Source organism: Anabrus simplex, chromosome 3 (genome assembly GCF_040414725.1).
Source record: "Anabrus simplex isolate iqAnaSimp1 chromosome 3, ASM4041472v1, whole genome shotgun sequence".
Lineage (NCBI taxonomy): Eukaryota > Metazoa > Arthropoda > Insecta > Orthoptera > Tettigoniidae > Anabrus > Anabrus simplex.
Window position 1 is genome coordinate 143,913,869 of NC_090267.1, and position 24,999 is coordinate 143,938,867.

General features: G+C 41.0%; 1 protein-coding gene across 4 annotated transcripts in view; it reads left to right on the forward strand.

The window, feature by feature from the left end:
- Coq2 (ubiquinone biosynthesis protein COQ2, mitochondrial) overlaps nucleotides 1–24,999 on the forward strand; it is a 229,058-nt gene that overhangs the window by 113,956 nt on the left and 90,103 nt on the right. For all 4 annotated transcript variants that reach the window (XM_067142743.2, XM_067142742.2, XM_068226600.1 and 1 more), the window contains 2 exons: nucleotides 3,893–4,040; nucleotides 15,828–16,021. In XM_067142743.2, coding sequence (XP_066998844.2) covers nucleotides 3,893–4,040; nucleotides 15,828–16,021 — 342 coding nt within the window. The remainder of the gene's footprint in view (nucleotides 1–3,892; nucleotides 4,041–15,827; nucleotides 16,022–24,999) is intronic.

Sequence of the window (24,999 nt, forward strand, 5' to 3'; positions counted from 1 at the left end):
GTGCACAAGAGTGCACAACTCCTTGCAGGTTCACTAACTGCCCAAGTCTTCATTCACCGCAAGATCGGAACTGTCCAGTATATCTCGGTGAGAAGTAGATCCAGGAGATCAAGACTCTGGATGGTCTTTCCTACCAGGAAGCACACTGTAAGTTCAGTTCTATGAATGCACCCGCCAAGACGTTAGACTACACGAAGATAGCACAGAGTCTTCCAGGTTCATCATTTATGACATCTAAACCTGTTGCTCCTGTGAGCAAAGCTGCAAAGAGTTAAAGCTTGAAGGGCGGGACCACCCCACCTTCGACCACAAAAAAATCTGTGCCGGCTGGGACTCCTAAGCCGGCGCAGCAAGGGGGGGCGGGGGGAATCCAAGTCTCCCCTCACAAAAAGGTCGGCGAAAGCCGCTCCCACGCTGGCGGAGGCGGCATCGTCGACCAGGGCTGGGAAGATTATCTCCCAGCCCGTCTATATAAGAAAAGAAGGCGGAGAAGCAGAGCGCTCTTACCGCGCACTCCCGCACTTCTCCTGTGAAGGGGAAATCATGCCCTCCATCTGGGGGGGGGTATGAATCAGCACCAGTTCCTAAACATGCGCGCTCCCCTCATAGGACGAAATCCTGCCCCCAAAGTACGTCGAAGTTTTGGGCATCAGTCCCACTGTCCATCGATGACGGGATGGACGTCGAGCTGTCTTCTACATCTACGGATGTAGGTAGATGTTGATATTGATAATGTTTAGGTTTAAGAGCATCTTGTCGCTCATAACCTAACACTCTTTCTTTTAGTCCACACTATGGCACTATTACAGTGGAATTGTAACGGTTATGACAGGCATCTTGCTGAGCTACACCAGCTCATTAGTGAGTTCGTGGCGAGTATGGTCTGTGTTCAGAAAACCAGTCTCAAACCAGGCCATCATACGGCCTTGAGAAATTTCAGGCTATACTCGGCAGAACGATATTATGCTCACCGGGCATCCGGTGGCGTTGGTATTTTTGTTTGTTCTGATACCTTTAGCGAAGACGTTCCTCTGAGAATCCCACTGAAAGCAGTTGTGGTGCAGTTACTGCTGCCTGTCATAGCAACAGTGTATGTTTATTTTCCACCAGGCTAACCTCTTAATTTAAATGATGTAACTGATCTTATGGATCAGCTTCCACCTCCATTCCTCTTATTGGGTAATTTTAATGCCCATCATCCAACATGGGGCTCTGAAACGCCTTGCCCCAGGGGAAGGGAGTTGGAAATTTTACTAAGAGAGCTGGATTTGTGTATTTTGAATACAGGTGAACCAACTAATTTCAATGTACGTTATGGCACATACTCTCGCATAGACCTTAGTGTATGCAGCCAAGCGCTGGTTCCTCTGCTTCAATGGAATGTGGAATGTACACGCTGATCTCTGTGACAGTGACCATTTCCCTCTTATTCTTACTTTGTTGAAACAAAAATCTGTCGAGGCTCCTCCTCGATGGATTCTTAAACGTGCTGAGTGGCCAAAGTTCACAGCAATTGCTACCTTTACGACACAACTATCCGGATTTTAGATGGTAATATAACTTACATAACACAAGGTATTCTTGCTGCTGCTGAGGAGTCCATTCAATTCTTTTCAGGGACTCCTCACTGAAAACTCGTTCCTTGGTGGAACAAAGAAATTGCAGCAGCTATAAAAGAATGCTGACACGCTCATAAACCTTATCGTAGATAGCCTACTGGGGCCAACTTGGTAACATTTAAAAAACTGCGCTAAGGTGCGAGTTCTTATTCGACAGAGTAAGAAAGCTTCGTGGGAGAGATGTGTGTCGTCAGTGACGTCGCATACACCGTCATCTCAAGTGTGGACTAAACTTTGACATATTTTGGGTATACAAAGACCATCTTTAGTACTGGGAATTTCCATGATAGGCAATACCGTCACAGATCATCTTCTATTGCTAATTACCTAGCCGGTCATTTTGCGGATCTGTCTGGTTCTAGGAATTACCATCATGATTTCTTAGCTCTGAAGCAGGAGGCAGAACGTCATCAACTCGGTTTTGCCACTCAAGCTTCAGAGGACTGTAACATGCCCTTTATGGAGTGGGAACTCTGCAGCGCCTTGGCGCTTTGCAAGGACACGGCTCTCGGACCAGATAATGTCCACAACCAGATGTTGAAACACCTTAGTGAGGATAGTCTTTTATATCTCCTTCGTATGTTCAACCAAATCTGGGTAGAGGGTGAGTTTCCATCACAGTGGCAAGAGGGCATAGTAATTCCTGTCCTCAAGCCAGACAAAAATCCTAAATATGCAGGAAGTTACAGACGTATTTGTCTTACGAACTGCTTGTGTAAGCTTTTTGAGCGAATGGTGAATCGTCAACATTTGTAGTGCCTGGAGAAAAGAGGACTTTTGTCCGAATACCAATGTGGTTTTTGAGCTGCTCCATTGGGAGATGGAGTGGCAGGCTACCACTCTCCCAAATAAGCTGAGAGCGATAAAGGAACTACGAAGGTATGGAAGACTTTGCTTTGGGCTTCTCAGAGAGAAGCAGTGGTATTATGTTGTCTTCGGATTGGCCATGGTCTGGTAACACACTCCCACCAACTGTAGGTTGAATGCTCCCCAGTGTGTACTTGCGGCGGTCATCTAACCGTGGTACACATCCTTACGGAGTGTGTGGACCTGGCCGCTCTGCGCCGTAGTCTACAACTTGTGAATGCCATTTCCCTCATCCTACGAGATGACGAGCAGTCTGCAGACCTTGTCATCCGTTTTATGAAGGGTAGTGGCCTTTCTTATTGTGTGTAATAATGTATTTTGTATTAGTGTATTTCTTGTTAACTACGCTTTTATCTCATTGACTGTATTTTAGTTTGTGTTTGCGTAGTTTAATGTGGTATTTTAACTTCTAATTTGAATGATACATATCTTTGTACTTCAAGGCAATGCCTTATTCCATTGTAATCTATATTTTCTATAATTTTATTAGAAAATAAGGCATTGCGAACTAGATCCACTGATTATTTTAATTTCATAATTATTTTTTCATCATTTATTTTAAATTCTAGTCAGTGGATATATTTTAAAATTTTAATTATCATATCGTTTCATTACATCTCGTACCATTAGGGGCCGATGACCAAGGTGTTAAGCCCCTTCAAGTAACAATCATCATCATCCATCTAAGCAAGCATGACCCTTAGTACTGCCAGACTGGGGCTCATGGAAGGGTATTTTTCTATGCCCACCTCTATGATGCCCTGTTCAGAGTCAGATCGACCGCCTCACTCTACATTCACACTACTAGGATAGGATATCTTACATTGTGTATAAAGAAGCTTTGGAATAGCAGTTATCTGTTTAAAAAAAAAAACTGGGCATCAAATTATTGTTGCAATAACCATTCTCAGAATTTGAGGACTAACTACACGATGGCAGCAAGAAAATTAATATGAGTGCTCTATTTTAGTTTTGTATTTTCATATTTCTAAAGTGTATGCAGCACCTGTAACAATACGATAAATTCGGATATGGAGATAGGTCCTCTCTCCAACATACCTACAAATGAAAAGAAACCTTGAAAAGTAAAGACATTAAACAAAAATCCAGAATCTGAAAATCCTTGCTCTGTGTTAAAAAGCTTTGTAAATGGTTGAGAAGTGAAATCGTACACATGTGAAGTGATTTTCACATCAACAATGGGTACTACATTTATTTTTTTATATGCGGTATATAGATAGATAAGATGTAGGAAACAAAATTAATTGAAGTAGTCTTTCCCCTTAATATAAAATTATTTGTGAGAGAGAGAACAATTAGACTTTTGAGTTTTGGTACCCAGCTACTGCCATTAAATCCATAAGCCATAATAGTAATGTCTTAGTGAATTTACTTTTCTCCTCTAGGTTTCCCGCACAAAAGATCGTCCTTTAGTCAGTGGAGCATTGACTCAAATGGATGCCATTGTCTTCCTGGCTGGTCAGTTGGGCATTGGCCTACTTATCCTGTTACAACTGAATTGGTACAGCGTCCTTCTTGGAGCTAGTTCATTAGGTAGATACTATTTGTAACATATTTTTCTGGTTGTGATTAAATACTTTTAACAAACTATGAACATTTCCTCACACAAAATGAGCAGAGGTAGAAGCAGAGAGGTAGAATTTTGAAGTTCATGGTACTGTTGATATTGTTAAGTTTAAAATTCAGAAACAACACATCAAAATTACACTACATTTTTCATGTAAAATTTTACATTTTGATGTTTATGGAAAGAATTCAAATGGTAAAGTATGTTATAAATTGAGTCAGTGATGTTTGAAGTAATGAAGAGCAGGTAGTACAACATAGTATTGTGGATACCACACATTCCCCTTTTCATTCAAGAATGGTTTGCATGACAGGACCAAGTTGAAGTAGATGATTTGTCTAGCAGTGTTGATTTGAAAATGTGTGTTCAGAAACTGTGGAATGCAACAGAAAAAAAGGCTCGAAATTTAAATAATGTGTGTTTGTATTTTTTAAATGTAATTTTGTGAGCAACATTAACATAATACTCTTATTGGTTGCTGAAGGCATTTCGTCCAATAGCTTATATCACCACAGCCAGTCAGTTGGGAAGAGAGTTGTTAAGGCAACTTACCTCTCTTCCATAGAAGTCCATTTGTATTACAGTTATTGTGAGAAGATGGATTTAGCAATATAGAATAATTGGAGAAGCAGGGTCATTGGGAGTGTTAACTCAAGTTGATGGCAACCAACTGATAGGTTTTGTCCAGGTTTTATTGACATCATTAGTGAATGCCTTTCAGGTAAAAGGAATGGGGTTACTTGCTTGGAATTACAATTATTTTTGGATGATTAGGTGGTATACTTACTAACATTAGTACAAACAGGGATTATGAGTGCTCCGACATTGTTGGTGTGGGTTGCTATAGTCACGTCCTAGTTCGAGAACCATGGGCAACGGCTGAGTGGCCTCATAAGTGGTCCTGAGAGTCGGGATACCAGTTGTTATGGAATGGGAGTGGACATCTCGGACATAATCTGAGTCATGGGCCTCCTTGTGCTCAGGCGGCTAGGCAGTGTTGCCAACTTATATTTTCAAGATCCGCTAAATACTACTAAAAATCCGCTAAAATTCCGCCAAGAAATCCGATCTCAAATAATGAGCAATAATAATAATAGTTTCAGATGTCATTCAAAAGCGAACAGTTAAATTTTTTGGACATATTTCAAGAATGCCTGATGACAAACTTGCTAAGAAAATCTTTAACCACTTCAATAAGCCCAATAGGAAAGGCAGCTCTTATGAAAAATGGTTTGTTAATACGAAGAAGGATTTGCAACAAATGAACGTCACACATCAAGACATCCACAATAGAACCAGCTTCAGAAAAAAGTTACACACACTTAAGGGTTTCCTAGAGCCAGAAACAGCGACCAAGAAGAAACAATAATGGACGGCTGAAAGGAAAGAAGCCACAAGCAGGAGGAAGAACTGGCGCCAAAGAAAATTTAAATCTTGCAGAGTTATTTACGTGGTCCACAGCTGGCCAAAATCGATAAAGAATAATAATAATAGTAATAATAATAATAATAATAATAATAATAATAATAATAATAATAACAAAAGTAAATGTCTGCACTCACCTGATCTGTGAGTTTCAGTGAGATTAACCCCCTGCCTGCGAACCGGCGAGCTAAAACTCGTAGGTGTTTTAGTGCTGGGTGCAACTAGGTGAATCCCCTACCTCAAGGGCCATGCACAAAACAGGCCAGTTCATTAAATGGTCTTCCTTCATAGCATAAATATAAATGGTACTCTCTCACAGTTTCATTATCTCTCGTCATTCGTCAACTAAGAGATAAGTATCCTTTCCCAATGCATTACAACTTTATGATACCATGATCTCATAACATCAAATCAAATAACATGTTTTCCTCATGTGACTGCTCGCTCCTGACAAGAAATACGGAATAGCTCAGTCTGGAGTACAAATTTATGTTAAAAAAGTAAAATGGATAAAACTCTAAATTCCGCTATAATAAATCTAGAATTCCGCCAAATTTAGCAGAAAATCCGCTAAGTTGGCAACACTGCGGCTAGGACTATACAATCTACCGAGGGTCCATAACCCGTTAGAGGAGAGATCCTCGTTTGGACTATGTGTAAGTAGGGTAGCATCCTGCTTCATGAATTTACAGAGCTCAGAACATTTTAAGCAATCCTCGGACCTATGGGAGTCCCATTTGACAGGCGAGGGACACCTTGGAACAAAATAGAATTCGATGGGGAGCTATCAATATTAATGGGGCTTATGTAAGAAAGAAAGTAGAAATTGCTGAGTTAGCAAAGAGGATCCATCCATCTGGATGTGCTAGGAGTAAGTGATATACAGGTAAAGGGAGCGAACGAGGAAGATACAGGAGATTATAAAGTGTACGTGATGGGTGTTAGAGAAAGGGAAGGGCAGAGTAATGGGTAGGACTATTTATCAGGAATACCATTCCATGCAACATAGTTTCTGTTAAGCACGTAAATGAGCGAATGATGTGGGTAGATTTGGCAGTTGGATAATTAGGACGAGAATTGTCTCAGTGTATTCACCATATGAGGGTGCACATGAGGATGAAGTTGACAAGTTTTATGAAGTATTGAGTGACATCGTGGTCAGGGTCAACAGCAAGGATAGAATAGTACTAATGGGCAGTTTCAATGTGCTACATATGGGAGGCTAGGGAACCAGATCCATAATAGACTATATCTTAACTGACTTTGAATTCAGGAAATCTGTTAGGAATGTACAAGTTTTCCGGGGATTTTTTGATAATACAGGCCACTATCTGATCTGTAGTGAACTAAGTATCTCTAGGCCTAGGGTAGAGAAACTGAAATCTGTCTGCAAACAAATAAGGGTAGAAATCTCCAGGACGAGGAAATTAGACAGAAGTACATGGATATGATAAGTGAGAAGTTTCAAACAGTAGGCGCGGCTGTGAGCTTGCATCCGGGAGATAGTAGGTTCAAATCCCACTATCGGCAGCCCTGAAAATGGTTTTCCGTGGTTTCCCATTTTCACACCAGGCAAATGCTGGGGCTGTACCTTAATTAAGGCCACGGCCGCTTCCTTCCAACTCCTAGGCCTTTCCTATCCCATCGTCGCCATAAGACCTATCTGTGTCAGTGCAACGTAAAGCCCCTAGCAAAAAAAAGAAAAAGCAAACAGTAGGCAGTAAGCAGGTTCAGGATATAGAAGGAGAATGGGTGGCATACAAGGATGCTGTTGTAGAAACAGCAAGGGAATGCATAGGAACAGTTGTGTGTAAAGAAAAGGTGAACATACATGCATACATACATACATACATACATTTTCATTACAGACTGTTATGCCTTTCAGCGTTCAGTGTGCAAGCCTCCGAGAATTTACTAAACGTCAGCACAATCCTCGATTTGCAACTAGTGTTGTGGCCTCATTTAGTTCTTTACCTCTTATCTTTAAGTCGTTAGAAACCGAGTCTAACCATCGTCGTCTTGGTCTCCCTCTACTTCTCTTACCCTCCATAGCAGAGTCCATTATTCTCCTAGGTAACCTATCCTCCTCCATTCGCCTCACATGACCCCACCACCAAAGCCTGTTTATACGTACAGCTTCATCCATCGAGTTCATTCCTAAATTAGCCTTTATCTTCTCATTCCGAGTACCCTCCCGCCATTGTTCCCACCTGTTTGTACCAGCAATCATTCTTGCTACTTTCATGTCTGTTACTTCTAACTTATGAATAAGATATCCTGAGTCCACCCAGCTTTCGCTCCCGTAGAGCAAAGTTGGTCTGAAAACAGACCGATGTAAAGATAGTTTCGTCTGGGAGCTGACTTCCTTCTCACAGAATACTGCTGATCGCAACTGCGAGCTCACTGCATTAGCTTTACTACACCTTGATTCAATCTCACTTACTATATTACCATCCTGGGAGAACACACAACCTAAATACTTGAATTTATCGACCTGCTCTAGCTTTGTATCACCAATCCGACATTCAATTCTGTTGAATTTCTTACCTACTGACATACATTTAGTCTTCGAGAGGCTAATTTTCATACCATACTCATTGCACCTATTTTCAAGTTCCAAAATATTAGACTGCAGGCTTTCAGCACAGTCTGCCATTAAGACCAAGTCGTCAGCATAGGCCAAATTGCTTACTACATTTCCACCTTACTGAATCCCTCCCTGCCATTTTATACCTTTCAGCAGATGAACCATGTAAACTACGAACAACAAAGGTGAAAGATTACAACCTTGTCTAACCCCTGTAAGTACCCTGAACAAAGAACTCATTCTACCATCAATTCTCACTGAAGCCCAATTGTCAACATAAATGCCTTTGATTGATTTTAATAATCTACCTTTAATTCCATAGTCCTCCAGTATAGTGAACGTCTTTTCCCTCGGTACCCTGTCATATGCTTTCTCTAGATCTACGAAACATAAACACAACTGCCTATTCCTCTCGTAGCATTTTTCAATTACCTGCCGCATACTGAAAATCTGATCCTGACAGCCTCTCTGTGGTCTGAAACCACACTGGTTTTCATCCAACTTCCTCTCAACGACTGATCGCACCCTCCCTTCCAAGATGCCAGTGAATACTTTGCCTGGTATACTAATCAATGAGATACCTCGATAGTTGTTGCAAACCTTCCTGTTCCCTTGCTTATAGATAGGTGCAATTACTGATTTTGTCCAATCTGAAGGTACCTTACCAACAGTCCACGCTAATTTTACTACTCTGTGAAGCCATTTCATCCCTGCCTTCCCACTATACTTCACCATTTCAGGTCTAATTTCTTCTATTCCTGCTGCCTTATGACAACGGAGTATATTTACCATCCTTTCCACTTCCTCAAGCATAATTTCACCAACATCATTTTCCTCCTCCCCATGAGCTCGGCTGTTTGCAACACCACCTGGAAGATTTCCTTTTACATTGAGAAGATGTTCAAAATATTCCCTCCACCTCTCCAGTGATTCCCTGGGATCTATTATGAGTTCACCTGAATTACTCAAAACACTGTTCATTTCCTTTTTCCCTCCCTTCCTAAGATTCTTTATTACTGTCCAGAAAGGTTTCCCTGCTGATTGACCTACCCTTTCCAGGTTATTACCGAAATTTTCCCATGACTTCTTTTTCGATTCAACAACTATTTGTTTTGCTCTGTTTCTTTCATCTACGTACAAATCCCTGTCTGCCTTGGCCCTTGTTTGGAACCATTTCTGATAAGCCTTCTTTTTACGTTTATAGGCTGCTCTCACTTCATCATTCCACTAAGATGTTCGCCTTTTCCCATCTTTACACACAGTTGTTCCTAGGCATTCCCTTGCTGTTTCTACTACAGCATCCCTGTATGCCACCCATTCACTTTCTATATCCTGAACCTGCTTACTGTCTACTGTTCGAAACCTCTCACTAATCATATCCATGTACTTCTGTCTAATTTCCTCATCCTGGAGATTTTCTACCCTTATTCGTTTGCAGACAGATTTCACTTTCTCTACCCTGGGCCTAGAGATACTTAGTTCACTACAGATCAGACAGTGGCCTGTATCATTGAAAAATCTGCAAAAAACTCGTACATTCCTAACAGATTTCCTGAATTCAAAGTCTGTTAAGATATAGTCTATTATGGATCTGGTACCCCTAACCTCCCATGTGTAGCGGTGAATAGCCTTATGCTTGAAGAATGTATTCGTAACTGCTAAACCCATACCAGCACAGAAGTCCAGCAAACACTTCCCATTCCCATTAGCTTCCATATCTTCCCCACGTTTACCAATCACCCTTTCGTATCCTTCAGTTCTATTCCTAACTCTCGCATTGAAATCGCCCATTAGCACTATTCTATCCTTGCTGTTGACCCTGACTACGATGTCACTCAATGCTTCATAAAACTTGTCAACTTCATCCTCTTCTGCACCCTCACATGGTGAATACACGGACACAATTCTTGTCCTAAATCCTCCAACTGACAAATCTACCCACACCATTTGCTCATTTACTTGCTTAACAGAAACTATGTTCCGTGCAGTGGTATTCCTGGTATTCCCTTTCTAACACCCGTCAAGTACACTTTATAATCTCCTATCTCTTCCTCATTATCTCCCTTTACCCAAATATCACTTACTCCTAGGACATCCAGATGCATCCTCTTTGCTGACTCAGCCAGTTCTACCTTCTTTCTTCCATAAGCCCCATTAATATTGATAGCTCCCCTTCGAATTCTATTTTGTTCGCCAAGTTGTTTCCAAGGAGTCCCTCGCCTGTCAAATGGGAGTGGGACTCCCTTACTCCCATAGGTCCGAGGCTTGCTTAAAATGTTCTGAGCTCGGTAAATTCATGAAGCAGGATGTTACCCTACTTACACATAGTCCAAGTGAGGATCTCTCCTCTGACGGGTTATGGACCACCGGTGAATTGTATAGTCCTAGCCGCCTGAGCACGAGGGCCATGACTCAGAATATGTCCAAGATGCCCACTCCCATTCCATAGCAACTGGCATCCCGGCTCTCAGGACCACTTACTAGGCCACTCAGCTGTTGCCCATGGTTCACGAACTAGGACGTGACTACAGTAACCCACAAACATGAACCAGTTCATTAAACGGTGAACGGAACAGAAAAGGTGAACATTGTGGTAAAATATAAAGTGAGTGCAGTTTGTAAACGTAAAAAGAAGGCTTATCAGAAATAGCTCCAAACAAGGGCCGAGGCAGACAGGGATTTGTATATAGATGAAAGAAACAGTCCGAAACAAGTAGTTGTTGAATCCAAAAAGAAGTCCTGGAAAGATTATTGTAATAACCTGGAAAGGCTAGGTCAATTAGCAGGGAAGTCTTTCTGGACAGTAATAAAGAGTCTTAGGAAGGGAGGGAAAAAGGAAATGAATAGTTTTTTGGTTAATTCAGGTGAACTCGTAATAGATCCCAGGGAATCACTGGACCGGTAGAGGGAATATTTTGAACATCATCTCAACGTAAAAGGAAATCCTCCTGGTGGCATTGCGGACAGCCAAGCTCGTGGGGAGGAGGAAAATGATGTTGGTGAAATTACACTTGAGGAAGTGGAAAGGATGTTAAATAAACTTCATTTTCATAAAACAGCAGGAATAGATTAAATTAGACCAGAAATGGTGAAGTATAGTGGAAAGGCAGGGATGAAATGGCTTCATAGAGTAGTAAGATTAGCATGGAGTGTTGGTAAGGTACCTTCAGATTGGAGAAAAGCAGTAATTGCACTTATATATAAGCAAGGGAACAGGAGGGATTGCAACAACTATGGAGGTATCTCATTGATTAGTATACCAGGCAAAGTATTCACTGGCATCTTTGAAGGGAGGATGCAATCAGTAGTTAAGAGGAAGTTGGATGAAAACCAGTGTGGTCTCAGACCACAGAGAGGCTGTCATGATCAGATTGTCAGTATGCGCCAGGTAATTGAAAAATGTTACGAGAGGAATAGACAGTTGTTTATGTTTCGTAGATCTAGAGAAAGCATATGACAGGGTACTGAGGGAAAAGATGTTCTCCATACTTTAGGACTATGGAATTAAAGGTAGATTATTAAAATCAATCAAATGCATTTATGTTGACAATTGGGCTTCAGTGTGAATTGATGGTAAAATGAGTTCTTGGTTTAGGGTACTTACAGGGGTTAGACAAGGCTGTAATCTTTCACCTTTGCTGTTCGTAGTCTACATGGATCATCTGCTGAAAGGTATAAAATGGCAGGGAGGGATTCAGTTAGGTGGAAATGTAGTGATGAATATGGTATGAAAATTAGCCTTTCGAAGACTAAATATATATATATCAGTAGGTAAGAAATCTGAAAGAATTGAATGTCAGATTGGTGATACAAAGCTAGAACAAGTCTATAATTTCAAGTATTTAGGTTGTGTGTTCTCCCAGGATGGTAATATAATACGTGAGATTGAATCAAGGTGTAGTAAAACTAATGCAGTGAGCTCGCAGTTGCGATTAACAGTATTCTGTAAGAGGGAAGTCAGCTCCCAGACGAAGTTTTCAGAGCAACTTTGCTTTACGGGAGCAATAGCTGGGTGGACTCAGGATGTCTTATTCATAAGTTAGAAGTAACAGACTTGAAAATAGCGAGAATGATTACTGGTACAAACAGGTGGGAACAATGGCAGAAGGGTAGTTGGAATGAGGAGATAAAGGCTAAGTTAGGAATGAACTCGATGGATGAAGCTGTACGCATGAACCGGCTTCGGTGGTGGGGTCATCTGAGGCGAATGGAGGAGGATAGGTTATCTAGAAGAATAATGGCCGAGCTTGATAGCTGCAGTCGCTTAAGTGCGGCCAGTATCTAGTATTCGTGAGATAGTAGGTTCGAACCCCACTGTCGGCAGCCCTGAAAATGGTTTTCTGTGGTTTCCCATTTTCACACCAGGCAAATGCTGGGGCTGTACCTTAATTAAGGCCACGGCTGCTTCCTTCCCACTCCTAGCCCTTCCCTGTCCCATCTTTGCCATAAGACCTATCTGTGTCGGTGTGGCATAAAGCGAATTGAAAAAGAAAAAAAAAGGGGGGAAAAAAAAAGAATAATGAACTCTGTTATGGAGGGTAAAAGAAGCAGAGGGTGACCAAGAGAAAGATGGTTAGACTATGTTTCTTACGATTTAAAGATAAGTGGTTTAGAACTAAATGATGCCACAGCACTAGTTGCAAATAGACCGAGCTCGATAGCTGCAGTCGCTTAATTGCGGCCAGTATCCAGTATTCGGGAGATAGTAGGTTCAAATCCCACTATCGGCAGCCCTGAAAAAGGGTTTCTGTGGTTTCCCATTTTCACACCAGGCAAATGCTGGGGTTGTACCTTAATTAAGGCCACGGCCGCTTCCTTCCCACTCCTAGCCATTTCCTGTCCCATCGTCACCATAAGACCTATCTGTGTCGGTGAGACGTAACGCAACTAGCAAGTTGCAAATAGAGGCTTGCGGCGACGTTTAGTAAATTCACAGAGGCTTGCAGACTGAATGCTGAGAGGGTTTCAGTCTTTAAAGATAATGTATGTATGTATGTATGTATGTATGTATGTATGTATGTATGTATGTGCACATAATGAGGGCTGCTCTTAATGGATGGAATGGTGGATTTCCTATTGGTTCTTGATTTTTGGTATCCAGATAACACTGCACTCATCTCCGTAGATGAAAAGGATTCGGAATAGCTCCTCACTGGATTAAAAAATGCGAGTAACAAGCTGGGATTACATATCATTATGCAAAAGAACCATGATAAGCCTATTACAGAAATATTATACCTTGGTTCAGTCATCTCTAAAAGCAAGAGGAATTGCAATACTGACATCAGGAGATGAATTGCCATAGTTAAGACTACTATGATGCAATTATCCATTTATGGAGGGATTGCTCCATCACTATAAAATAAACTTGAGAGTAGATCTATTGTATTCTCAGTATTCATCTACAGGACATAAACGTGGACTCTTTATGCTGCAGATTTGACGAGAATCTACTTCTTTGAAATGTGATGTTGGGGGAAATGGATCTTGAACAGCATTCTGCACAAATAATTCTATTCTGGAGGAGGTCAACATCAAAACCAGGCTGTCGATAATATGCAAATAATGGATTCTGCAGTTCTTTGGCTATATAGTCCAATGTGGGGAGGAAATATCCCTTACAAGAGCGAGCTTGGATCAGCTGCTATATGTCAGTCAAACACCATAAAACAAGTAACTAGAACATCCCTCACAAGGGCTTTGGGGCTCGCAAAGAGCTGGAAATGATACAAAGCAATCTCCGTGCAGTTCAAAATCCTCAGTATTGAGGAAATGCTTACAGAGAGATGACATCTTTTTTGAGGAATGAATGATTTCCGCAGGAAATGATAGACTGATCATATCTTTAATTTTCAGAGCATCCAAAATGCATAGCTGAGTGAATGGAGTATAGACCGAACTAAAGGACAAGATCAAAATTGGCGCTATCTGATTGACAGACAGTACACTCACATAACGGATTCCTGTTATTCATAATGATAGTACTTTATTTTGAGCAACCATATGTTCCCATTTTTTCAAAAGTGGTTTGCTCAACAGGACCAGTTTGAAGTAATTATTTGGCTGTACATTGATGATTTGGAAATGTATGATCAGAGACAAAGGATATTGATTGAAAAATGATCCAACCTGCAGCCAGCAGCATAGGAGTGTGTCTGAAATTTGCTAGTCTGTTCATCTCTACCACAACATATGTGGCTGATGGTGGAGAACAAAATCTTCCGGTCTTCCTAACGTAAGACCAAAAATGATCCTTTTATTAGAGTAACAGATACATTTTCCCTATAAAAAGATAATAAAATGAAAACTAGAACATTAAAGACATTGTTCAAAGAAAAAAATATAAGCAAGCTACTAATACAAGGATGTTGTGTATTGGTGCTTGCTTTCTTGATCTTCAGTTTAAACCTCGATATCTCAAAGTATCTTGGGAGGTGAATTTTATTTCAAGCTATCAAAATTTGAGACAATACGGAACCAATGAAATTCATAACTGTAAGAGAAAAATAGAGCATTGCTGCCTTTGAGGATTGCACATAATCTAATCACATATAACTACAGCTTGATACTGTCATACATATCATTTAACCATATAAAAATAAATTTGAAGTATTTTGTCATTTTAATTACAACCCTCGTTATAGCACCGATGGCCGTAGCCGTGTTGAAACACCGGATCCCGTGAGATCTCCAGAGTTAAGCAACATTGGGTGTAGTGAAGATTTGGATGGTTTGCCACACGCTGTTGGTGCGGGGTGAGGGAATGGAGGAGCGGAAAGGAACTGGCCACCCTACCGCACGTAAACTCCAGCTCAGGCACACCTGTGCGGAGTTTTGGACCTGCCTTCAGGCAGAATACACCCTTACCTTACCTTGTTAAAGCAAGTCGTTGAAGATAGAACACATATAGTATAAGAACATGCAATATACCACCATTAATGCCTTGGAAAAAATGTGTTAGTTTCTTCTGTTTTTTACTCTCAAGTGACTCTGTATGTAGGATTGAGCACTTAACACCTGGTCTAATGACGATCCAGGAGAGGGTTCATACAGCTCCAACTGCCTGTGGTCAATGCACCAGGGGTGGATGAATAAGCCACTATGTAAACATAATGTATGAAAGAGTTTCATGTGGTATGCTGGTACATTTTGTTCGTGTGTATTTCCCACGATTAGTGTACTATGTAGAGTTGTAGAAAATGAATTCTAACATGTAAATGGTGTTTCCGAGTCCATGTCCATGTAACATATTTTCTTCTTCTATGTATGAGGAATGTGTCCTGAACATCCTGTATACTTGTTTGAGTAAATGTCAATAAAGCAACGACGACAGTTAACCTGTGATAAATACCATTAATTAATTCATATTGTGCCTGATGGGTAGTAATATTAAAAGTGAAGTATAGTCGAGTATAGTTTCTTCCTATCCTGAAGTTATATACGAAACAATCCATTTTATTCATACGTGCTGTGTTTACTGATTCACGAAAAGTTTTGTGCTTACAGAAGACCATTAACATGTCTTCAAAGCCAAGTTTAAAATTTATTTTACATAGGGTTCTTTATTATTTTATTTTTGGCATACGAGCTGTTCTTAGTGAGTGATGAATGTGGCTACTACTAAGTCCAACATTCAACCAAAGAATGAGTATCTGTATCATTCCTCTTTTGGGTTTGTGGATGGTTTCTTCTTGTCTGTCCTTTTTCTCTTTAATTACTTCTGTCTTGTTTCACTGAACAGGTCTAGTCATCATTTATCCACTTATGAAGCGGGTGACACATTGGCCCCAGTTAATCTTGGGGATGACCTTCAACTGGGGTGCTTTGCTGGGGTGGTCTGCAGTGCAGGGTTCCTGTGATTGGTCTGTCTGCTTGCCTCTCTATGTTGCAGGAATTTGTTGGACAATAGTGTATGATACTATTTATGCACATCAGGTAGAGTATTAGCTATGTAAAATCTTCTGTTTGCATGCTAAATAATGTACTTCCTCTGTTTAATTTGAAAATATTCTTGTGGTTTATAGTTAAGAAAAAAGTATGGATGCTGATAACCTAGTTGCTTTAGGAAAATTGCTTTGTGAGGTCATAACTAGTAGCAGCTCTCAGTTAACCAAATTACTGCATCCCACGTGCCATTTTTTATGTAGGTCAATTGTAATGCGGCATTCCTCCTTTAAACAGATCTATGTGATCCTCAGTTGCCAGAAGGAATACAAAAGTAATGTACACTATGGATATGCATTTAAGAACGTCCCATACACAGATCTGCCCCAAAGATAGTACAGAAGAAGGAGAAGAAGGCTTGTAAGGGTACCGATCAAAACATCAAGTCGGTGCGACATCCAGAATGTTACATCATCATAAGGAGTATAACCACTCTGAACGGCCACACATGTAGAGATTTTGGCATGTAACTTATTGTACAAATGCTGAACATTTCTCTGAGGTACAGTATCTCGCACCGGTTGTACTACTTGGTGTAGCTGGACAACGGCCATTGCCAGAGGTGGGCTGGACATTAGGCGCCATTCCATCATGTTCCACACATGCTCAATGGGGCGGAGGTCTGGAGAACTATTGGGTCAGGGTAGTGTATCCACACAGTGTAGAGCAGTGTATTGACCTGGAGACATTAGGACATGCATTATCGTGCTTGGAAGATTGCTGCAGTTTGTCGAGATATGGTCAGAGGTCTTTTTAATAGTGGAAGCTTTTTTTTTTTACTTAGGTAATCTATAACTGTGGGGTTCTTCAGTTTGTCAAAATTAATTCAGGATAAAATAAATTTAGGAAATATTTGAAAAAGAAAACATTTATTAACAGATTATACCTGTAAAACTTACCATTAATTAAAATCAAGAAATGTTTCATTCTTGAAAGAACATCATTATATTCTATCAAATTACAACTTCATTCTTATTTTATGATCATTATTATTAAAAAGTGTAAAAACATTTTAAAATTAAAGTACTGCTCCTGTGCTTCCTGTCTCTTCACTAGTCTAGCTAGGAGTGCAGTGTGGTGCAAGGCGCAGTCATTGGCATTTATATATATATACAGTATATACAAACATTTATTCAGAGAATAAACACTTCTCCCATAAGGAGGTTGCCCATGAGGACAAAGTATACTAAATACATTCATTCAAAATACATACTAAACAAATGATGTCTCAGTGTTGATAGTGAACCTTTCGAGGCTTTTAGGATCACATTTTTTGTCAACGATTCTGGTAGGTTGAAACTTGAGCGGAATTCTTCAAACTACTTAGCAATTGTTCCTTTTGCAGCGATCATGTGGCCTGTCACCTGGATGTTATCCAGTCCATATTCACGCCAGTAGAAGCGGATAGTTGACATGTAAACACTCTCCTTTTCCTGTGTACTTCAGTGGGCTGTAGTTTAGTAATACTATACATACATGCATACATCTTTTTATAGACTGTTCTGCCTTCAGTGTTCATTTAGTCTGAAAGCCTCTGTGAATGCCTCCACAATTTTCTATTTGTAAATACAGGGTAACATAAAAGGCCTACTTGGAGGTCGGCATGCGATTCCTCATCCCATGGCAAGACAAAAGTTTCTATAGCCAAATCGGATCTGGTGCTGTTGTAAAACAAGTCGAAAATGAGAAGCTGGCAACACTGTCACATCCTGCAGCGCATCGGAATGTAATAGAGGAACGTGCATCATCCCACTGTACCGTACCTGCCGTTGCAGCTCACTGAGTAGACGGCTGAGTTATCAAACCCACACGCACCATGGAGCTACGGCTCGAATCTACATCAGGTTGTTGTTTTTTTCTTTTGTGTGTGTGACGTCAGGTCCCTATTTCCCGTCGTGTAACTGTGTTGGTAAGCATGACATCCTGTTGTCACATGACAATAGTCGAACACATGACAGTGTGATCCATTCAACTGAATGCTTGAGTCGACTAACCACGCAGTGCACAACCGTAACTGGTCCTGTCAACTGCATGTAGGGCGGCTTCCTGATGGAGTACACAAACGGCGAGGACGTCGATATGCTTTTAGTGTTGGGTGCATTCGATAACCCTGAAGTTGGTTTTCCGTGGTTTCCCATTTTCACACCACCTCCTGTGGACGGGGGACGCAGTCGAAGAATACATCCATGGTATCCCCTGCCTGTCGTAAGAGGCAACTAAAAGGGGCAACCAAGGGATGATCAAATTAAAACCATGAAACAACTCGTGATTAGTACCACCATGCGGGGAGCATCATGAGTCGCTTTTCCTTGTGCGTAGTACCACTATGTTAGGTAACAAATAGGTTTGTGATTAGTAACAAACGAGAGCGCGATGGCTTTTACAGTACCTGTGATTAGTAGCACTATATGAGAGACACCATGGGATGACGGAACCCATGGTTCTGGCTTGCCTGTGATTAGTACCCACTAGATGAGGAACACCACGGGATAGTACTAGTCTCTGTGGTTAGTACACTTAGGTGATGAACACCATAGGTTTGCGTTGCCTGTCAATGGCGCTGCAATGTACGAAACACAGTAGGTCTGTAATACATGTGCGAATTTCATTACCTGTGAATAGTACCATAATGTGTGGAATACCGCGAGTCTACGCTACTCTTGATTAGTAGCGCAACATGACAAATACCATGGTTCTACTTTTCTAGTGATAAATACCCTTATGAGGGGCCGATGACCTGGATTTTGGACCCGTTTCAACAACAAGCATAATCGATTCAGCATCGTGTTTTAGAAGCAGTCCCTTGATCCATAATACTATTGTTTTGTGCACGCTTCTGTGCATTTGAGATACTGTGGGTCAGATCCACTGATTCATTTAAATTCATATCCATCCATCATTTCATTCTTCGTCCTCACGCTTTGAATTCTGGTCAGTGGAGGATTTTGGACTTTTAATTTGTCATCTCATTTGATCTCATTTCATACCATTAGGGGCCGAATACCTCAATGTTAGGCCCTTTAAACAACAAACATCAATCATCATTTTCACTCCAGGCAAATCCTGGGGCTGTACCTTAACACTAGAACCGCCGGAGCGGTCAAAATGACCGCTACACGTTTTCAAAGCCTTATTTTGACCACATTTTCTGTAGTATTGCAAACAGCTTCAGTGACTTTTCCTGATTACCGGTCAGAATCATCCATATAAAATGTAATTCATTTTGCGTCATTGGTTAGGACGTATGTAACGAATATACCTAGAACCGCCGGAGCGGTCATTTTGACCGCTGTATTGATTATCATACTAAAATGTATTAGAACATGTGCTTATTCCTCTGGTTGAGATAACGTTTGTTTATAATTATTCTCCCTGCAATAATGTAAGCACAACTATGAATGTGATAGTCTATCTACGGCCATTGTTCATTCTCTTCTTTATTCATTTTTCTAAAGGCGGCTAATAGGTCACTCTCCTCTGAGAGTAGCGAACATTCTTCCGCTGTCACAATTCCCTAATGATATGCATTATTTTGATGTCAACATTACAACCTTGGTACTGATTTTCAGCATTTAGACTGCAATTATGCCTGGTGTTGCCCGAGAACTGAAAGTTTTCGATTGTTCTATTCCCGCAGTAGAAAATGCAATACGAAAAGCTGAAAAAAAGAAGGGACACATCAACACAAGCCTCCCAGGACCAAGTAATACGTTACAAGGTACAGATGGCATCACGGAGTGGACTGTAGGAGAGTTTGTGAAGACTACACCTGGCAGGATGGCTTGTCACAACATCGTGAAAGAAAATCCAGGATCTACTCCATACTCAAAGCGTTATGTTTCTGACGACTATGTAGCGTGTGCATGGAGTCTTTTTATTGATTAATCTATATTGAAACACATCAAACACTCTACGGAAACTGAAGCAAAACGCGTTTTAGGAGATAAATTGTGGAGTGTAAGTTTAGAAAACTTGAGGCATTCATTGGCTTAGTGTATGCTCGTGGTGTGCTTGGAGCCAGTAGCACTAAACGTGATGAACTCTGGTCTAAAAAGTGGGGGCCACCATTCTTCAGTGAAACAAGGGGAGGAACTGTTTTTGAGAAATCCAAAGATTTTTACGTTTCGACGTCAGAATTACAAGATTAGAACGTTTGAAAACTGATAAATTTGCGTTAGTATCAAAAGTATGGAACAAATTCATTGAAAATTGTCAATTGTATTATATTCCAGGTGAAAATCTACCTACTGATGAGCAGCTTCTTCCAAGCAAAACAAGGTATCCATTCTTACAGTACATGCCCAACAAACCAGATAAAACTGGAATTAAATTTTGGCTTCTTGTGGACGTTGACTCAAAGTTTCCGTGCAGTGGGTTTCCTTACCTAGGAAATGACGATCTCAGACCACATGACGATGCTCTACCTGAAAGTATAGTAATGAAGTTGGTGGAGCGGTTTCAAAAGACGGGGCGAAAAGTGACTACAGACAACTTTCTTTGCAACAGTCACTTGGTAAGGAGATGAAAAGTAATGGTACGAATATTGTTGGAACCATTAGACGATCAAGGAGAGAAATTCCTAAAGCTCTGAAGGCTATGAAAGGTAGTCTTTACGACTCAACTCTCCTGAAATATTCTAATGACACACTTACTGTTTATCAAGGAAAACGAAACAAGAACGTCGTTGTATACAGTACTTTGCACTCAGAAGTTGAACTTCAAGCTAATCCCAAAAGGATTCCAGGAACAGAAGACTTCTACTACAATACAAAATATGATGTAGACATGGTAGATCAAATGGGAAGAAAATATACTGTTCGATCTGTTACACGAAGATGGCCTGTTCATGTATTTCATAATATTCTTGACTTGGCAGCTATCAACTCCTGGATGTCTGGCTCCATGGCTAAAAGGTTAGCATGTTGGCCTTTCGTCATTTGGGGTCCCGAGTTTGATTCCCGTCTGGGTCGGGAATGTTAACCAAAATTTGTTCATTCTCCTGGCACCGTGACTGGGTGTATGTGTCGTCTTCATCATGGGCCCTCTGACACATCCCGGCACTAAAAGCCGTACGTCATTTCATTTCAACTCCTGGATAATTTTCAAACACTGACAGGGAAGAAGATCAGTCGCCGAAATGACATCCTGAAACTAGCAGTGGAGCTTCGTGTGGGGTACACGGGATTGAAACCTAAGTATGTGGATACAGAACCCGAATTTAGGAAGCCTATGGAAGGAAATGTACAGAATAGGCAATGCCAAATGCGGAAATGTAGGAATAAGACAAGTTTTACCTGCAGAAAGTGCAAACAGCGAGTGTGTGGTTCTTGCTCAAAGGACATAACTAAGGTCGTGGTATGTAGTTTCTGCTTCTAAAGACGCAGAATTGCATCAGCGTGTGCAAATACACTGAAGGAAAAGAAAGAGAGACATATGTTGTGGTATGTGGATTTGGCAAACATGTTTCAGGTCATAAATTGCACTAAATGGATTGTTACAGTAATTTTATTTTCTGACAATGAGTAATAACTATTTTACCGTTTATACTAAAAGAATTTGAAGTAAAAACAATATCTGTTTATTAGATAAGTGTGTTTTATAGAAATGTTTTTGTGTTTGTAATAAATGAGGAAAATATTACATTTGTAATACTATTAAACAATTTGAATCTTTTCCGTGTTAGATCCCATAATTAATGTTTTATAAACTTAGTAATACATATTTGAAACGATGATAATGAGTTACTATACGTATTGAGAAGAAAAATAATAATAATACAGCGGTCAAAATGACTGCATCGGCGGTTCTAGGTATAGAGTATGTTCCGGCGGTCCTAGTGTTAATTGAAGCGACGGCCGCTTCCTTTCCGTTCCTAGGCCTTTCCTGTCCCATCGTCGCCATAAGACCTGTCTGTGTCAGTGCGACGTAAAGCAAATAGCATCCAATAACCAAGCTTCTGCTGCTGCTCGTGAGTATGCAGCACGGTACACTCAAAGGGGCCATCCTGATAAGAATGTTTTTAGTCGCCTTGAGCAACGCCTGCAGGAAACCGGTAATCTTTGTCCACAAGTAGTGGACAGAGGTCGTCTAAGGACTAGACTTACTCCACAAACAGGGGATGACATTCTTGAAGCCGTTCACCAGTCACCTCGGCGAAGTACCAGTGATATTGCAAGGCGGTTCCAGGTGTCTCAAACACTGGTGGTTGACGTGTTGCATGATGAAAAACTTCATCTACTACTACTAGTACTACCACCACCACTACTACTACTACTACTACTACTACTAACTTACACGTTAACTCAACACCAACAGCCAGAAGACCGCATTCAATGAGTACAGTTCTGTGAATGGCTTTTACAACCAGTTGAAGATAACAAACCTTTTATAAAGAATGTGATATGGAGTGACGAATGTAGCTTCACTCGGGAAGGTATTTTCAACCATCAGAAGAGCCATTATTGGTCTGACCACAACCCACATGTCGCCCGTGAATGTGGCTTTCAGGCACACTTTGGCATAAACCTGTGGGCTGGAATCGTGGGAGGAGTGCTTTTAGACCCTTACCTATTGCCGGACGAGTTGAATGCACCCCGCTATCGCACGTTTCCGGGCAGTACTTTGCCTGATGCTTTAGAAATCGCTTCACTTGGTGTTTGGCGATAGCTATGGTTTAAGCAGGATGGTGCACCACCACACTTTGGAATGATTGTGCGTAACTGGTTAAATGAAGTGTTTCCAGGGAAATGGATTGGTCGTGGAGGTCTAGTGTTCTGGTCTCCATGTTCCCCGGACCTTAATCCACTAGATTTTTATTTGTGGGGACCCTTGAAGGAACGTGTTTATAGTACTCCACCCATCACTGTACAAGACCTAATAGCTCGCATGCTTGCTGCATCGGCAACAGTGGATGCAGGTGTGTTGCGTAGGGTCCAGCGAGTGGCGAAGTGTTTGCAAATGCAAGGTGGTTGCTTTGAACATCTGCTGTGAAGTGAACGTTGTTTGTAAGTATACGTACCGGCTCTGTGAAGATAAGACTGGACGTCACACGTACACTGTGGAATTATTGTGCATAGCATAATGGGCAATTCAGTGTAGCCTACCTACTGTACTGTATTGTTTCCTTGTACGTCATTGGATAAAGACGATGTTACTGTATCCACTATTGTGTTCTACGTATTGGCTGTAATTTTACCATGGACGAAACAAAGTGGTCGTTTACGTCTGTAAGAAGTTCATTATGTTTGAATGTTTAAATAAAGATAACTGTAATGGTAAGACAGAACATAGTGGTTTTTTTTTTTTTACTAGTTGTTTTACGTCGCACCGACACAGATAGGTCTTACGGCGACGATGGGACAGGAATGGGGCTAGGAATGGGAAGGAAGTGGCCGTGGCCTCTATTAAGGTACAGCCCCAGCATTTGCCTGGTGTGAAAATGGGAAACCACGGAAAACCATTTTCAGGGCTGCCGACAGTGGGGTTCGAACCTACTCTCTCCCGAATACTTGATACTGGCTGCACTTAAGCGACTGCAGCTATCGAGCTCGGTGAACATAGTGTTTTTCATAGTGGAGTACATTAGATACAATTTGATATACATTAACTGAAAAATATTGGCGTGAACACGACTCAAACATCCAGTTGGAATGACCAAGCTGCAGACAGCTGTGATCTGCGAACACTCTTCGTCTTTCTTCGGCAGGGAAGGGGGGGGGGTGAAATAGTGGAGAGTCCCAGGGCAAAGACTATGCCCTTTTACTAATCTGATTTCTAGGAGTACCTGATGAGTCGGAAAATCTCAATTCACTACACTGGAGGCGGAAGGATCTATCTGACTTGGAGGCAAATTTTTCCTCCAAGCCAAAGGTGAAACCCCCTCCTCACTGCTAATTTGGAATAAAATGAGTGTAAAATTTAATAAAAGTGAAGAGGAAGAAGCTTTTTTTAAGAAACAGCTCCTTTCAGGGTTGAATTTTGAGTTATTTAGCTGGAATGAGGAGTTTAAGAAATATGGTTTAAACATCAGCAAGACCAAGACGGTGGTGATGAAAGTGTATGGGGAAGGAGCAGAACCAGTAGTCATGTTAAATGAAGCTCAACTGGACAGCGTTCCAGTTTTCAAATACTTGGGTAGCGTTATATCAAATGACAACCTAGCCAAACACGAGGTGAACAATCGAATCAATAAGGCAACGCAATTTTACCACCAGGTAAGACACCTGCTGTGGGATGAGGAAATACCCATGAAAACAAAAATGACATTGTACAAGTCCTGTTATACACCAATTCTTACATACAGTCTCGAAACCACAACACTGACCAATAGAGATAATTCCAAACTTCAGGCAGCTGAAATGAAATTCCTACGCACTATGATCCAGAAAACCAGGAAAGACAAGATTAGGAATGAGAAAATTAGAGAAGAAGTGGGAATAGATGGTTCTCTCCTCAATAAGATTCAGATATCAAGACTGAAGTGGTTTGGTCACATGAAGAGGATGCCAGTAAACAGAACTGCAAGGAAGGAATTTGACAGAAAGGTAGAAGGAAGACGACCCGTGGGAAGGCCACGAAGGAAATGGATAGATTTAGTTAAAAGCGATGTACTGCTGAGAGGTCATGATTGGGACAAGTTGGTGGAGGAAGAATGGTACAAGGACAGGATGAGATGGAGGAGGCTCATATACCACACCCGGGAAACTGGAGATGGTTTAAGATGATAATGATGATGATTAGTGAATTGTGGTGCTATAATTTGGAATAGGCCTACATTGTAATTCTAGACCACGTCATACTACTACTACTACTACTACTACTATTACTACGATGTGAGCCTCTGCCTCAAATGTGCACACTGCTCATTCAAAACAGCGCATCAGAGTAGGGATCTATTAGCTGGAATACCATTTTCTCATTATGCATGTACATACATTCATACAGACACGGACAAAAATTACCAATGTGTT